The 17857-nt window shown below is 44.9% G+C and overlaps 1 protein-coding gene across 1 annotated transcript in view; it reads right to left on the reverse strand.

Moving 5' to 3' along the window:
* The window catches only part of LOC310667552 (neuronal acetylcholine receptor subunit alpha-7-like), a 107985-nt gene that overhangs the window by 4193 nt on the left and 85935 nt on the right, over positions 1 to 17857 (reverse strand). The window contains exon 9 of the mRNA XM_083420188.1: positions 5456 to 5565. Coding sequence (XP_083276314.1) covers positions 5456 to 5565 — 110 coding nt within the window. The remainder of the gene's footprint in view (positions 1 to 5455; positions 5566 to 17857) is intronic.

Consider the following 17857-nt stretch of genomic DNA (forward strand, 5'->3'; position numbering starts at 1 on the left):
TAAGGGCTATTTCTAGCAACAGAGAAGACAAATTACATACTTATTGAATGCCATACCTACTCAAACTTATGTAATCATTACCTGGAGGGTAGGCTTTGTAAAAAATGCCCGAGGTGAATCATTATCTCACTAATAATTGGAGTAAATGTTGCTAATGATGTTTATGTCCAATAAATGCAAACCCACATACTGGCCAGAATCCAAAGATCCATGTGAGCTTTCAACTTGCTTTCCCCCTCAAACACTGCCATGTTGTAAGTAGAGAATTTTAAAAAAGGAGGAGGGGAAAACACCTTTGTGAAGATCAGCCATATGACAAAGGCAGCTGTATCTTTATAGACAATTTGCTCAAAGGACTCCACTTTGGGCTAGAAGTTATCTACCCTATGTAAATTTAAAATCTTCCTTGGGTAGACACTTACATGAATCCTTTTCCTGTTTTCTTACGACAGGTGGTGGTGGTGTCTAACCTTTTTTTACCCGAGGGCCACATTCACCCCTGGCTAGCCTTCCAGGGTAGCCAAATGCCAGTAACGGTTGTGGTGACCTCCACTCTTTCTGATACGTAGGCATATAACACATACAAGAATATAGCTCCTCTTCCTCAGCTCACCTAGGAAGGTCAGCTGATGATCAGGATGAAGTTACTGTCGCCCCTCTACTCATCAAATGATGGATCTGATGGCCCAGTAGGTGGGCATTGTGTATCTGCTCTGCCCATCCTAGGACTATGCCTACTTTTAAATATATATATTTTTGCCACCACCAAATCGGTGGGGTCTTCCTCCAGAAGGGGGAAGGTGCTTGGGAGGCTGGATCAGGCCCCTGAACTGGAGGTTAGCAACTGCTGTCCTATGCATCGTGCTTTGAAGTATTTTACAATAACCGAGGAAGATTTAATGGCCCATTGTTGTGTGTGACATTCTGCAACCACAGCAGCACGGGCACCCAAATCATTCTCTTTCCTATCCTGATTTTTCTCCCTGTTTTCTAGGCAATTTGAGGTTGCTGTAAGAAGCGATGGGTCTTGCTCAGTTCTCAGAAAACTCTGGAAATCCTGTTATACATTTAAATGCTAGTGCTGCCACTATCATTTGTGCTGGAGCTCATGATAGACTCTATACCTGCTGCCACAATACTACATGGCCCAGGGATTTGAGGTTGCCTTATTAAAGTAGACTGTCCTTTTTAAATACTTGTGAATGCCTTGTAAGTATTTGGAGGGTCTCAATGAAACATTCTCTATAAAAGAGGGGGTGACCTGATCCCCATCTTATCAGGTAGAGGCAGTTAATTGGAAGTACAGGGAGACTTAGATGAGATCCACTTTTGGCTCAGGGTGCCTACAACTGGTTGTTAGGGGAAATAGGTACAGTCAAACCTCAGTTCCCAAACGCCGACTTTTTGGCTCCTGAATGCCAAAAACCCAGCAGTAAGTGCTTCGGGTTTTGAACGTTTTTCGGAAGCCGAACGTCCAATGAGGCTTCCGCTCGAGTGCAGGAAGCTCCTGCAGCCAATCAGAAGCCATGCCTCGATTGTTGAATATTTCGGAAGCCGAACAGGCTTCCGGAACAGATTACATTTGACAATCAAGGTTTGACTGTACAACATGTACTAGGCTAGCACAACCAAATTCGTGGAGGAAAGCACTATTAGCCCTGACAGATCACCAGATGCTGGGGACAAACAACAGAGGAAGCCCTTGTAGACTTACTGTTTCACTGGTAAGCTTTGCAGAAGTACCCAAACTTCTGGAAACAGAATGCTGAACTAGATTCACTTTTGGTCTCTCCCAGTGAAACTTTCTCCTTCAAAACAGCTTTTCCCTGCAGGGTTCCAGTCCCATGTTTGCAAGGAAGGAAACCCAGATGGTAAGCATCTGGTAGCATGGACTAAGCACTGATGTCCTTCACTGGGAAGTTCAACAATAGCTAGTAAAGTTATCTTCCGAATTTAAATGAGACTCTGTAAACAGACTGTCTAGCTCCTGAACTTTCAGAGAACATCTGTGACTTTGAAATGAACTCTACAACCAAAGGCTATCTAGAAGCTATAGCTCAGATTCCCACAAGGCCTCCTGCAGTGACATGTAATAGATACCAACAGGAATAACTCTTGGCATTCCTGCCTGCAGCTCTTGATTGCATCATAGCGTTCAGCTCCCAAGACATCAATGGAGCCTATTGAACAAGCATAAAAAAGCACTAATGTGGCCCTGGTGGTGAATTTTTAATGTTAAAAAATTTCATAATATTATAAACTGACACACGAAATGAACTTATTATATGGGATGAAGCTACTGCTGGGGCAACTGCACAATATGAGGTCACTGATTCTTCCAAATGATATTTATGTAATTAAAAAGCTGTCTGTAGCTTGTAATTAAAAAGTTATCCATACTTTACAGGCTTGAAAAGAGAAAGTGGGAGGGGGGGACGGGGATGGACCACCACAAACTTAAAAAGTGGATTTGTCTCAAGGACCTAAAGTCCCAATACTAGCGACTCTCTTTGACAGGACCTGATTTACCACTAGAAAGCATGGCTCCATGTAGCTTTCTGCTTATCCCATGCTTTCTAGACACCGGAAGAAAGGTTTTGCCCTTGCCCTGCCACTTTCCCTGGGAAATTTATCCCTCTTTAGTGATAAATTGGAGCCAATGTCAATCCAGAGAAATCCCAGTTGACATTGGCTCTGATTCAGCACTAAAAAATGGGTTCCCCCAGGGCAAAGCGGTGAGCCAGGAGCAAGCATGGATGAGCCCCAAGTCTCTCTGTGCCTTCAACTTTTTAGAAGCCGCAAAATCTCAAAAGGATCAAAACATTGGCCCCAATCTCAGCTGACCAAGTCCTCCCTTAATAAATAAGTGCACAAACTAGCGCAACATTCATTTTAGCTGGGCAGATGTAGCGTTAAATAAAAATCTACTGAAATTAAAAATTGTTCCTAGAGATTAGTTAGGCACACAAAAAATTTACTTTGTACTGCAATATGTAAATGAGTGCTGAAATGAATTTGAGGAAGGAGAGTTCTAGTCAAACTATGTTTTTATCCTAGTACAAGGATTAGCACAAGGGGATTCCCTGCTCTCCCCCCCCCAAAAAAAAATCTGTTCTGTGCGAATGGGGGACCTGCAGGATGTGTAAGGGAAAGAAAGTTGGAGACCGTTCAGTTGCATAAGAAGAAATCCCTGTGCTGACAGAGCAATCTGCTTAGCGCTACGGTGAACACAGCCCTCACTATTTCAAATTATTTTTTTAAATCAATTTTAAAATGCACACTTCACAAGAGAAATGTATGCTTTACCATGTAGATGATAAAATGGCAACCCAGTTGAGACGTTCCATTTGTAAAATGAACAGAGCCTGCACAAACTTAAATCTTGATTTGCAACTTGAGTGGATTCCAGTTAGAAACAATACTGCTAATATTGGGATTTTTGACATTACGTATCCTTTTATTCTTTCAAATTATTTTTAAAAAGCAGAGGAACCACGAAAGACCATTCAAAATGACAGTATTCCTCTCTAAAACATTCTTGTTATAATATCTGTTGAAATAAAATGTTTCCAGTGTTCAATATAATTTCTAAATTTACTTATTTCTTCCTTTCCTTTTTGGAACATAACCAAATACAAATGCAATTATTCAATGTATTCAAACAACTTTTTAGGCAATTCCCTATACTTGGCCTCGTATTATGTTGTTTCTATGCTATTTACACTCCTTGCCGGCGGCCATTGTTGTTGTAATATTGGTGTTAATATTATTTAAATTCAAAGTCAGGGCAAGTGGGAAAGTGGGGGCTCATTCCATTCCTCTGCTTCCTGCTGAACAGATGGCCAGCTCCATTTCAGAAAATATTATCCCAGCCCTAGATTGGACTTTTGATCCCCAGCTAATACACCTGCACGACTATTTGCATGCCTGTTTTCTCTTGCTGGATCAGGGCAGTGAACCTTATAATCAACCCATATAACCGGCAACATGCAAATTAACAGAGCTGTACATAATTGCTGCAATTAATTAGCTGCTAATAGCTAAAACGAAATAGCCAACATCAAGGCAAACTGCGGAATGTCCTTGCAAAAATTCATTGCAGGTAAAATTTATGCTGGTTAATCTCGAGTGCCACTCAATTAAGCAGTGGGATTTTGTTGGTTAGTGCTGCTCTCGAGGCAGCGCCTCCATCCCTCTTAAAATCAGCTATTTTTCAAGGTGAAAAATAATCACAGAACAATATGCAATTCATTATAAACAGAAATGAAATCAAGGCAGCTCTCGGCTCCGTAGGAGAGACTATTTATGAGTGGAAGAGAAGCTTTTGAGACGAGAGTGGCAGAGAACCAAATTTCCAGGAAGAGAAATCATACTCCTCCATCGATGGGGAATCTGTTAGCAGGTCTTTCTTACCTAGCAAAGAGCTACGGGAAGGCCTGTGAAAAAGACAGGTAACACAGCTGACAAGGAGCCTAGCAAGAGAACAGCAGTGCTGATGTGATGGGAATCACAAGAGCTACAGTCCCTCCAGCCGTCTTGGTTTGTATGAGAGAAGCAACTTCTCAGTATTCTGTTGAGGTGCCCTTTTGCACAGCTACAGAGATTAGTCTACCTTCTACCTCTTCCAGACCACAAGCAAACATCCTCTTTATGATGTAGGCTTCCTGCATGTACCAATTACTATTCCATCCCAAATTCACTCTATTCTGAACTGCACGAGGACAGCAATGCCAGAATCTCAATGCAATCCTCAAGGCTTTTGGAAGGTAACGCCTGGCCCCGCAATCTTGTAAGCACCGAATTTCTAACTATTTTATTTCCACTGAAACACATAGGGTATAGGGCAGTATACAATATTATTATTATTATTGTTATTGTTATTATTTATTTCCCTTGAGTAGCCAGTCGTTTTAATGATTGTGTCATGTTGCGCCCCAAGGAAGTTTGATTTCACCACTGGAGGTGCACTACATTGTCTCTTGAGACAGACAGATTCAACAAGACATTGTTTTAAAATGTCTTATTTATATATAAAAATATTATATACTACTATACATAAAAATATAATAACAAGAGTGGTTTACAGCCATCATACATAAAACCATACAATCAAAAACTTGTAAAAATGTTAAAATCAGAAAGCAGCTAACTATTAAGCTATTGTAATGGTTTGTAAGTGGGAGGCATATGAATACTTTTACAAATAAGCAAATAAATATAAGGCAGGGACTGAAGTGGCCAAGTTGCCATCCATGCTTTTCGAGAAGCCTACACACTCTGGATGGGTCACAAATTGTGCAGGTTTAGTCGAAAGCAAATGGGAGCATATAGTATGTGAGACACCTTGACAGAATTGTGAGCTTCTCTTTAAAATATTCTGTTCTTTCTATCACCTCCAAAACAATTATATATATTTATGCCTGCATGTTTTTGAGATTCATCTGTTTGCACTTACCCATTGGGGCATCTTCCCAGCTTGAGGGTCGTGATGATGGAACTGAAGAACGAGAACCGTCACCACCACGGATAAGCCGACAATGACCATGATGCTTGCAAAATATTGTGCTGTGCATTAAAAGAGGGGAGGGAGAAGATAACAAATAGTTACTTGGCCTTTGGGGGCTCCCAGAGCACTTGGCAACTTGGTTGTATTTTTACAGCCTTGACAGCACGGTAAATGACATAAGAACATGCAGTGTATTGTGCATTGCAAAGTTATGCCCATTAAACATTTCTCAGTTTAACACGCTTTAAAAAGAATGCATCCTCTTTTAGTCTTTTCCTAAGTGGTTGTGTTATACCACTAACTACAGAATATAGACAACGTATCAATGTATTCTGTGTGCGCGCCCTCGCCTTTAGGTTGGCAACTTGTGGCCCTGTCTTCATTTTATGGGGATGAGACAAGGGGAAACGGAGGCAGCAGAAAGTGAGGCAAAAAAGGAGGTGTCCCACTTGTCTTGCCTAATGGTAGCAGGTACACCTGACCAACCACACCTGAGGTTCCCCCCACCCACACTGCTTCAGGTACTCATTGCCATAATAGTGGACATCCATAGGTTGAAACTCCCCATAGGGAGAAACACACAAGCAGCCAGAAATGCTTTGAAGGTTTTTACTTTAGCAGCTGATCGCACAGAGGAACTAGCAAATCGCTTTTCCTTTTAAACTCATTTACCCCCAGAGTCAGGTGATTAGTTACAGTAAAAATAAAATAAAATACGCAAATATCCTCCGCCACACAAACAAAACAGGCTGCCTAGTCTTCAGTATTCTCTAATATTCCACAGATGAAAGTAAAAACCCACTATTGTGTATTTGAAGTGTGCTTATTTGTCCAGGAGAAATCACTGTTCAAAGCACTGGACTTTGCTGAAAGCTCATCTCTGCCTCTGGTACACTGAATTGATTTACTCAGCAGCACCAGCATATATTAATTTTTTGCTCCAATTATCCCTATTTATCTACCACCACTCATAGATTTAATTCAATTTGTTGTGGCCCTGGGGAGGAAGCTGGATTCTGAAGAACCATATGAGCACACTAACAACATTTTAGAAAAGATATACCCCCAAGCCTGTTAACTGGAGGAGAGATCAGAAAAGAAAGGCTGTCTCTGGTAAACAGAATTGAGGTGTATGGAATTGTGGCCCCAATGTTGATATCAATCCCCAAAGGAGAGAGAAACCTATAAAAAGATAATACCTTATTAGAGAGGTCAGAACTCTGCATTGGCTAAATTTGAACACCACAATAAGCTATAGTTTATCTTGTGAGAAATGAGCCTACTGGCCTCCCCAGGACTGAGGCAACCTCAGGAGCAGAGGAAGGGGGTGCGGTGGGGGCAGACCACCCCAGATGTCTTCACTGGAGGGGGGGACATTTGGCAGTCGCGGGCAGGTGGTGCGCCGAATTTCCGCCTTCGGCGGCTCGCTTCACCCCCAGCTGCAGGGCACATGTGCCACTCTATGCACCCGAGCAGCTATCCCGTGCCTGGGCAGCGCGGATGTATGCTCCACCCCTGGGCAACCCCCCCCTCCAGTGCACCACTTTCACTTCTGATTTCAATAAAGCAGAATTTAACATTTCGTTCTAACCCTAAACTGTGGTTAGCTCTAACCACAGTTCAGTGAAATAAGCCAGCTTTGTAAACTATGGCTTGAAGTTGGCTTGTTTCAAACAAACCATAGTTAAAATTAACCATGATAATAGTAATCTTCATTGCGGTCCAACAACCCAGAACATGGATTCAGAATGAAATACAGATTCATACAGACACCCCCCCCCCCCCGGGAAGGAAGACCGAAGCGTTATTTGTTTAGTCCTGGGTATGATTAACCATGATATGTCAAACAAATGACATGGAAGCTGAGATTAATCATCAACTACTACTTGCAGTACTACTTGCACCTAAGGAGGGAGGAGGACAAGTGTGAAAACCCCATGAGGAGGCTAGGCTTGTTCCTCTCACAATAAACTGTAGCAGTGCCCAAACACAGCCAGTTCCTCAATTCTTTCATGGAATTTATTCTCTCACAATGCTGCAAAAGCTGGTCTGGCATTGATGGAGCCCAGAGAGATAAGAGGCCAGAATCACACATTGTTCAGAATTCAACAGCCTCACAACAGCTGTCCCTTGAGAAATGCTAGTCATAACACCATACATGTCTGCATACAAATGGGCAGATCTGACAGGGTGGGAAGAATGAAAGAGGTACCACATAACTCTTCAGATTATTTGCTCTACCCCTTGGAAGACCAAGGGAAATGGCAGGGGATGTCAGAGTCGAAAACAAATCTGGCACCCCTCCTTCCTCTCTCTCTTCTCCCTTACCTATTATTTTTCCCCTTGCCCCCTGCATGGAATTAGACCGCTTCATCCAGGCTTCCTCAACCTCGGCCCTTCAGATGTTTTGAGACTACAGCAGTACCTCAGGTTAAGTACTTAATTTGTTCCGGAGGTCCGTTCTTAACCTGAAATTGTTCTTAACCTGAAGCATCACTTTAGCTAATGGGGGCTCCTGCTGCTGCCGTGCCGCCAGAGAACGATTTCTGTTCTCATCCTGAAGCAAAGTTCTTAACCCGAGGTAATATTTCTGGGTTAGCGGAGTCTGTAACCTGAAGCGTATGTAACCTGAAGTGTATGTAATCCGAGGTACCTCTGCACAATCCCCATAATCCCTGACCACTGGTCCTGCTAGCTAAGGATCATGGGAGTTGTAGGCCGAAAACATCTGGAGGGCCGAGTCTGAGGAACCCTGCCTTAATCCATCTTGACCTTAAGGGTTAAAGGCAGCACCTAAATAAGAATCACAAGCCTAAGAGCAATGTTAAATGCAACATGATACCATACATCTAAAGGTTTATGGGAAGCGTAGTCTACCCCTCACAATGCAACAATCCCCAGCACCCTGAACCAAATTACATTTCCCAAGTTTTTTTTTTGGTGGAAGCCATAAGAGCTACGCAGGCATAAAACTGGCGTAGGTTTCTAATCCAGATAAGCCCTGCCTGCATTTGCCCTCTCCCCATCTGCCTGCACGGCTGGAGGTATTAACTTTGAACGTTTGCAGCTAATGTAGAGAAACAAGGAGTTCACCCCCTTGTGCTAATGCGGTGGGCGAGTCACTCCTCCAGCTCCACTGTAACTAGAGTGCCTAATGAATTTCCATTCTGCTCTGATTCATTCTTTGGAAAGTACACCGCAGGACTGCAAAATGTGTCAGGAAATTGAATTTGGACCACGATACCTGGACGAAAGCCAGGGATGTTGTATGTGATGGATGACAGGTGCCACCTGGAAAAAAAACCTCATCCTTGCCAGAGCTTTAATGCTCTTCTACAATGCTGTTCCACAAGAGCATTAAAAAAAAAAGAAGAGGTATATCAGCCTGCAAGAAGCAAGCAAGGAAAATAAAGCTGCCGCTGCATGCAATAAGAAAAGAAATAAGTCCTAACTCCTCCCCATCGCAAAGGCACTGCCTTTGAGAAATACTATTTGCAGCCCTGCCTTTCAAGATGCAAAGCCGTTGCACCCAGGGTAGGCAATTGAGAGCATGTAGGTCAGACGAGTGGGGGGGGGCGGTCCTTTGGCACATCAGAAGTTGCTGGGCTCAACTGCCCACCATCCCCAGCAAGCATGGCTAAGGGCCAGGATGATGAGAGTTGGCCACCTGCAACATCTGGTGGTGGACCAATGAGTCCCCACAGGTGACAGAGGTTGTGTCCAGTCTCATCACCTCTCTGCTGGAAGGGGAAGCTTCTTGCCTGCAAGACATGAGAATGTCAGGAGCAGTGCAGTGCCATGTTGCATTGTTAGAAGTTTATTTAGGGAAGTTAAAAAAAAAAAAGACTGACGTTTTAATGTATTTTTAATCTCCTGTTGGAAGCCGCCCAGAGTGGCTGGGAAAACCCAGCCAGATGGGCGGGGTAGAAGTAATTTTATTGTTGTTGTTGTTGTTGTTATGATTATACTGTCCTTAAGGTATTGCACTCCTGAGTCATTTAAGGCTTTATAGATCAAAACCAGCACTTTGATTTGGACCCGGAAACGAATTGGTAGCCAGTGTAGTCGGACCAGGATCGGTGTAATATGCTCAAACAGTCTTGCTCTGGAAGCAACCTGGCCATTGAATTCTGCACTAGCTGAAGTTTCCGAACCATCTTCAGAGGCAGCCCTACGTATAACGCATTGCAGTAATTAAATTAGTGGTTGCTTGAAAACAGGAGTGCCAGGTTCCAAAGCACATCACATTTAATTTGGTCCTCAAGAGGCACCATAGTGTCATGGTAGGGACACCTCTGAGGCAGAATCTCGCTGATTCAACTCTCCCCCATGCTCTGAACTCATAGAGTAGCTGTGAACAAGCCACTGCCTCTAGAACTAAGCCTCCATCTGTAACAATGAGACAATAAATTATGCCTGCATCCTAAATCGTCTATGCGGCACACATAGGAAGAGCATTACTCTATAAACACTGAAGTAGTATTTACTGTATGTGCTCATTCTTTCAACCCTTTATTGTGGGCAGTAAGATGCATTGGCTTCAATTAAGACAAGGCAAAAAAAAATAAAAATCTCAATTATTTGGAATCACTAAAGACCTCTCAGGGCCTTTCTTCCAACAACAAGTTTTTTATCTCAACCAGATGCTATATTTCTTCATTCTATGCAACTAATTCCCACTACAGTTTTGATGGATCCAGTGGCGTAGCGTGGGTTGTCAGCACCCGGGGCAAGCGCTGAGAGAGAGTGAGTGAGCCAGGTAGGGGCAGAGAGCTGCGAGTGCGAGCGCCCCCCCCCCGATGTTGCGCCCGGTGCAGCCGGCCCCTCCTGCACCCCCCACGCTACGCCACTGGATGGATCACGATACTTTATTTCCCTCTGTGTTCTTTTAGCGTTGCTTTTAGCGTTGATTGGAATGGCTGAATCCTTTAGAGATTTCTCTGTTCCAATTATAAGCAAAACTCCCTCTTCGCTGTGTAGAGGCCAAAACAAGTTGTGAATTAAAAAAGAAAAGAAAACCAAAGCTATCAGTTCAGAATTCGACTGCTGGTGATAATATACCATTACAACCATTTCATATTTTTGGTTTTAGCATACAAATACTGCATCCGCTAACGATTCCTCAGCAACCTAAGATTTTATTGCCTTTTATGTTGCTTGAGTTCATTAAGTGATTAATTGCGCTTGACTCCTAACAGTGTCATGGGACTCCCTAGAAGAAGCAAGGAAAATGGTTCAATTTCCCCGAGTATAAATTTTGAAAAAGCAAGAGCAAAAACAAAAAAACCCAAGCTGGTAGACTGGTAGTAGTTAATTTCCATCTGCCAGGGCTTGCTAGGCTACATTTGACCCAGAAGCTCTATCTCCTGCTGTGTGGCGAAGCAGTGATGATGGAAATAGACTAAAACATGATCCAGATCCTTTTTTATATATATATTGCTTTTCAAAACCACATCAGAATGGCTCACAAAGTGTAAGAGTCCACTAGGAGTTTGGCCTTTCGGCCACCTGCAAACCAAGTGTTCCTATTTTCCAGGGACAGTCCCAGATTTACAGAAGCCACCCCAGTTTCTGATTTGAATGCCCTTTAGAAGACATCTGAAGGCAGCCCTGTATAGGGAAGATTTTTAATGCTTTACTGTGTTTTAATATATGTTGGAAACTGCCCAGAGTGGCTGGGGCAACCCAGTCAGAGGGGCAGGATATAAATTCATATATATATATTAATATTATGGAATGTTGTTGTTGTTTAGTCATTTCCGACTCTTCGTGACCCCATGGACCAGAGCACGCCAGGCACTCCTGTCTTCCACTGCCTCCCGCAGTTTGGTCAGACTCATGTTGCTAGCTTCGAGAACACAGTCCAACCATCTTGTCCTCTGTCGTCCCCTTCTCCTTGTGCCCTCCATCTTTCCCAACATCAGGTTCTTTTCCAGGGAGTCTTCTCTTCTCATGAGGTGGCCAAAATATTGGAGTCTCAGCTTCACGATCTGGCCTTCCAGTGAGCACTCAGGGCTGATTTCCTGAAGAATGGATAGGTTTGTTCTACTTGCAGTCCATGGGACTCTCAAGAGTCTCCTCCAGCACCATAATTCAAAAGCATCAAATAGGACACCTCTATTTCCATCCGAGAAATGTCAGAGGGTATGCAGTGGAGCTTTTTCAGTACCTTGGAGAGGGCTCTTGTTCTGCATTTCCCATCTCACGAATTCTCTGCAGGAAAGCAGTGCCCAGCTCATGTTGGCCAAACAATATTTTCCTGCTTTTCAGCAGAAGCTTTCGGAATTAATAGCATAAGCATATTAGCTTGTGTGTGTGTGTGTGTGTGAGAGAGAGAGAGAGAAAGAGGTCTCAGAGCTGCATTGCGATTGGCCTTTCTGTGCAAGTACCGCATGGAGGGTGATCATCTAAGTCCCTTTGGAGCCATTGTTAAAATCTGGACTTTTCTATTTCAAAGTTTTCATCAGGGATCAGGCCACATAGCCTTTTCATTTGCCCACAGAGCACATCTTTGCAACAGCTGAACGTAATGCTCCCTGGCATGTTGGAACGACACAGTCCACGGCTAATTAGCAATCTTGTTTACCTTCGTTTTGAATTTGTGAGGCTTTAAGTCTCCCTTCATCTTTCCGGCAGCTTGTATATAAACCAGAGGAGGCCGTGCTAGAACCTGCTGCTGTTTTTATCACAGCAACTCCCCGTCCTGTGGCATTTACCCTGCCTACCCTTTTCAGTTTTGTGGCTCGCAGCTATTGTTCTCAGCCTCAGACTTGCGACCGGCACTCATGCATATGTGTGAGTATGTGCGTGGGGAGGGGAAAGAGAAATAGATTTATGAGGGATGAAATCACCATTACAACCTCTCCACTTCACACTTTGGGGAGGGGGACGGGGAGAAAGAGAGAGAAGCAGAAGCTGCTTACGGGTTGCCAGATTGAGGGCCTAACCTGTAAATCATGAGCCGACTGACAAGTCCCTGCAGTTAAGCTTGCTTGAAGCAAATGTTCAAATGTACGAGGCCTTATTCGTTTCGGATCCCTTGGCTGTGCATATTTCTCTGGTGTACGAACCTGAGTTTTCCCATTTGTGGCTGTCAGAAAAGCTACAAATGGGCCTGGGGGGCTGCAGGAAATCACAGCAACTTCTGTAGAGAGGCCTGGGAGAATGAGAAAGCAGGTGCATACCCTCCAACATTTCTCCGATGAAAATAGGGACGTCTTATTCCATAATAAGAATGATAACAATTTTATGATGTATATACTCCATCCATCTGGGTTAAAAACGTCCCTCTACAGGGCTGCCTTCAGATGTCTTCTAAAGGTTGTTTAGTGACTTATCCCCTTGGCTCAGGGGGTTCGCTTAACTCCATACCCTCCAACATTTCTCCAATGAAAATAGGGACTTCCTAAGGAAAAGCAGGACGTGGATGGCGCTGTTGGTTAAATCACAGAGCATAGGGCTAGCTGATCAGAAGGTCGGCGGTTCAAATCCCCACGATGGGGTGAGCTCCCGTTGCTTGGTCCCTGCTCCTGCCAACCTAGCAGTTTGAAAGCACGTCAAAGTGCAAGTAGATAAGTAGGTACTGCTCTGGCGGGAAGGTAAACGGCATTTCCATGTGCTGCTCTGGTTCGCCAGAAGCGGCTTAGTCATGCTGGCCACATGACCCGGAAGCTGCATGCCGGCTCCCTCGGCCAACAAAGCGAGATGAGCGCCGCAACCCCAGAGTCAGTCATGACTGGACCTAATGGTCAGGGGTCCCTTTACCTTTACCTTTAAGGAAAAGCAGGAAGGCTTCTGTAAATCTGGGACTGTCCCTGGAAAACAGAGACACTTGGAGGGGCTGCAGAAAAATCCATATAGATAGGCACTTTGTAACAAAAACATGTTTAGCCTTTCATTGTAGCTCCCTGATTTTTGTGGGTCTCTCTCTCTCTTTCTCTCTCTCTTTCTCTCTCTCTCTCTCTCTCTCTCTGTGTGTGTGTGTGTGTGTGTGTGTGTGAGAGAGAGAGAGAGAGAGATAGCCACGATTTTGAGGAAGACAACGTTCAGCCCCCCATCAAGAAATTGCTTTTTTTCCCAAGTGAGATGAACTGAAGCTTCTAAATGAAAGTACTACTGAGAAGTTGTGGGGGAGGGGAGAGAGAGAGAGACAGACTTTTGGGAATGGACAAAGAGAGCCTGTAGCAAAATGGTACTGGAACTAACACAACCAATAGCAACAAAACATGCAGTGGAGGTAGATGGGATATCGCATTGTCTGCTGACTGGCTCAACATGCAACCAGCCCCCTCAGGCTTCGTAGTTTCTCCCAGATTCCACAGTCCAAAATAACATCAAAATAGTTCACATAAGTTGCAGAAGAAACGGTAAAAGTATCATTGGACTGTTCCACTTCTGATTCTGCAGATGGGGGAATTGCATGACTAAATATCCCTCCATGCAAAAAAAAGCAAACAAACCCCAACAACTGTGGACTGGCAACTAGATTTCAAAGAGAAGCACTCTAATTAGCCTTTACATTGACATCCTCATTTTGAATGCAGAAGGGTTTTGAGGTTGTTTTGCCTCGTGGTGAAGCATTAAACCATACGTCCGCCTACCTGCAGGCTGCATACTCAACATCAAAATTCACAGAGGAGAGGTTTGTGGAGCAAATTCATTTCAGCACTAAAATAAACATTCCCGTTCCCTCCAGCCCCCTAAGGCCTGGTTTTATGTATGCAGATGTGTGCTTCAATTTCCTCATCAGAGATTTGTCTCTCTGTAGAGGGAAAAGAACAATAATGTACTCTGATGTATTTCTTTTTCTTTTTTTAAGTGTATCACGAGTGTTCATTTCACTGCAGTACAATGCTACCTGATCAGCATAGTATTGGTGGGGGTGGAATGGCCATGTCACATTTCAAATGATCCGCAACGCACTCTTTCCCTAGAGCTTGATCGCCATGTTGCAAAACCAACTTTTCAAGTGATGCTGAGGACATTTTTAGGATGTGGGGGGTTTTTTTGCACAAGGCTTGAAGGGTGACCCCAGAGTATCAAGACAGCCCATCTCGAGCTCTGCAGGCATATTTAATTAACAAACAGTATTCTTTGAGATAAGGGACGCGGGTGGCGCTGTGGGTTAAAGCCTCAGCACCTAGGGCTTGCCGATCGAAAGGTCGGCGGTTCGAATCCCCGTGGTGGGGTGCGCTCCCGCTGTTCGGTCCCAGCGCCTGTCAACCTAGCAGTTCGAAAGCACCCCTGGTGCAAGTAGATAAATAGGGACCGCTTACTAGCGGGAAGGTAAACGGCGTTTCCGTGTGCGGCTCTGGCTCGCCAGAGCAGCGATGTCACGCTGGCCACGTGACCCGGAAGTGTCTGCGGACAGCGCTGGCCCCCGGCCTCTTTGAGTGAGATGGGCGCACAACCCTAGAGTCTGTCAAGACTGGCCCGTACAGGCAGGGGTACCTTTACCTTTACCTTTATTCTTTGAGAAGCTGTGCCAACATAAATGATGCTGGCACAGACATAAAGAGATTATGACAACTTAAGAAAACACTAAACAGAACCTGGAGTTCTTAATAAAAACCCACCCAAAGCTCTTCATTTCCCACCTCATTCTGTTTGTGTAACTGTTTTAGAATAATTAGGATTAGTGATGCTTGCTTACTTGATAAGGACACAGGGACAAACGTTGCTGTGGCATCGATTACTCCCTCCTGGTACCAGCCAAACCACAGTTCTTTTACGTAAAACACTTTTTTCAAAACCAGGCATGCAGAAGCCTATCAGTAGCACACACTTATATCAGTTTTATGGAAGTTTAAATCCCACGCCTTTCCCTGGCAATGCAATTTGGAGTTGGGGCTGATAAATTTTTGGTGAAAAACCCAAGCCCCCTCGCAGAATGACAGCTTGCAGGATTCCTTGAAGGCCGCTCCCCATCCCTGGAGGGGGCGGGCAGTGTTGGGGGCAGGCCACACACTCTCCTCATGCACAGCGGGGGCATGGCAGTGCCCCGCATCATAGGGGAGTCTCGGCCACGCCATGCCCACGGCCGACCAATGCGGTCAGCCAAGGGGCCGTGGCTTAGCGTATTGAAGCAGCCGCGTGCCGGTGCTTCTCCCTTTTGGGTCCATGTGTTTTATTATTCAACAATTGGGGGTGGGGGGCTCGGGGCCTTGACTCACAAGAAGGAGAAAGACGCTCAGGCCATTTTAAGGCTGCACCGCAGCTGTGAAGCTGGAGCAGCAACAAAATACTTGCATGGTGTAAAAGATGAGGATTAATCAGACTGAGATGTGGCAATAGGAGGACTGTTAGGTTGTGCTGAAAAGCCACTTCTGAGCTGGAGAGGAGGTGGGGTTGTGGGCTTCACGCCCTCCCCCACGTGCGCGGGGGCTGGCTGAGGGAATCCTCGGCTGCGTCATCTCCCTTGCCAGCCAATCGGCTGGCCCAGGAGGCGTGGCCTGTGCTATTTAGGGCCGGCGCGGCTGAGGATTTTCCTCTTTTGTCGTTCCAGCTGCTCCTGTTTCCCACCCCTCCCACCCTTTAAGTTTGGCTCTCTGACATTGCTATGGACTTCGGTTGGTCGCCGTCAAGGGGCCTGGTAGGAATTTTTTCCACTTGGCAAATTGGCTCCAGCCATTTGGTTTTTCACCTACCTCGTAGCAAATTGTCACAACTTCCTCGGCATTGTCGGTTAGGCATTGGTAAGGGTATTGTTATGCAGATGAGAGGGGGGAGGAAGCGCCATCACCTTCCCCCCATATCGAAGGGTAGTCCGGTAAAGGATTCCGGGGGGGCGTTACCCTGTCCGAAGCCTATGGAGGTGTGGGCCCAAGGCACGCCCCCGCATGGTGACCCCGGGGGAGCTCCTAGTTGATGTGCATCAGCAGGACTCCCCCTACTGGCGGTTAACCCTTCCCGGACTTCAAGCAATCAGGCTGAAGCCAGATAGTCGATAGGACCAATGCCAAAGTCAATACCGCTCAATTCCTGTAACCAATAAAGTGGTGGCCAATTTTCGCCCATTAACCTAAAATGCTGGTGTCGTGTGTCTTTATTTCCGATGGGGGAGGTGGGAACTCGCCACGCAACCAACCCCACAAAATCCCAGTTAAACCTACTGATCTCATTAGAAAGAAAGAAAAAGCTTTTGAACAAACCCTCCTAGGTGGAAAAGCCCTTAGGCAGCAGAACGTGGTAGGAGCTCTGAGACAGCAGAGTGCACTTCAGACTCCGGGGATCACATTTTTAATGTTCCCTTATGCTTTAACCAAAACAAACCTATCTGCAAACAGAAAATTAGCAGAGCAGGAAAAATGCTGGCCTAAAATGCACTGCCCTGATAAACTAGCTTTCGACTCACAGTTGACTTGGTTTTTAAACACAGTAAAATGTTCAGAGTGGTGCACTCTACCACCTCCGAAGTCTTCCAGCTCATTATTCTGCATGAGAACATCTTAACTAGAGTTTCCAAAGTAATAGGTACTCTCGGGGAATCTCTATTAATAAGGAACAGAGCTGCAGCATAGGGGCACATGAGGCATATGCCTAGGTACTGAAATCCTGCCGTGGGAGCAAAAGGATGCAGTCCAAATTACCTTTGGGCATGCTTCCCCATCATATTATTCTGCAAAAAGGAGTTCGGCAGTTTGAGCGAACGTCTGGCAATTACAAGCCGAAACGGAATGTAAACTCTGGTCCTTGGTGCACTCTTTGAAAGTCAAACAGCTAGGTACACGCATGATGCATTGCAAATGTGCAGAAAGCAAAAATAAAACAAGCCAGTCTGTGCATGCATTTCCTACAGTTGGTGGTTGCGTACGAAGAGGTGATCTGAAGCATCAGTCTGTGGGATAGCTCAGTTGGTAGAGCATAAGGTTCCTCATCTCAAGGCCGTGGGTTCAAGCCCCACGTTGGGCAAAACATTCCCGTCTTTTCAGGGGGTATGACTAGATGACCCTCATGGTCTCTGGCAACTGTACAATTTTATGATTCTAAACTCTGGAACTGCATCAGGCATGAGGAACTTTTGACCCCCCCCCCCCCAGACGTTGCTTAACTGTAACCCATCAGTCCTTGTCCTGCTTGCAAACTTCCCAAGAGGGGTCTGTAAGGCTACTATGAGAACAGTTTGCTGGACTGGACGGGTCTTTGTCCTGATCTAGCCGGGCTCTTATTATTTATTTACATTTGTTTTATTTATAAAATAATTATTTATATTGCCCTCTCCCAAAATATCAGGGGAGGGTACAGCAATCTTTTTTAAAAACACACAAAAAAACAAACCTTTCTTGCCTACTCCAGAAAATTATAGCAACTGCATAGACCTGCCAGCATAAGAAATATTCAAGAGATGTATGA

This window comes from Podarcis tiliguerta, assembly GCF_965153285.1.
Source record: "Podarcis tiliguerta genome assembly, chromosome: 17".
Classification (NCBI taxonomy): Eukaryota; Metazoa; Chordata; class Lepidosauria; order Squamata; family Lacertidae; genus Podarcis; species Podarcis tiliguerta.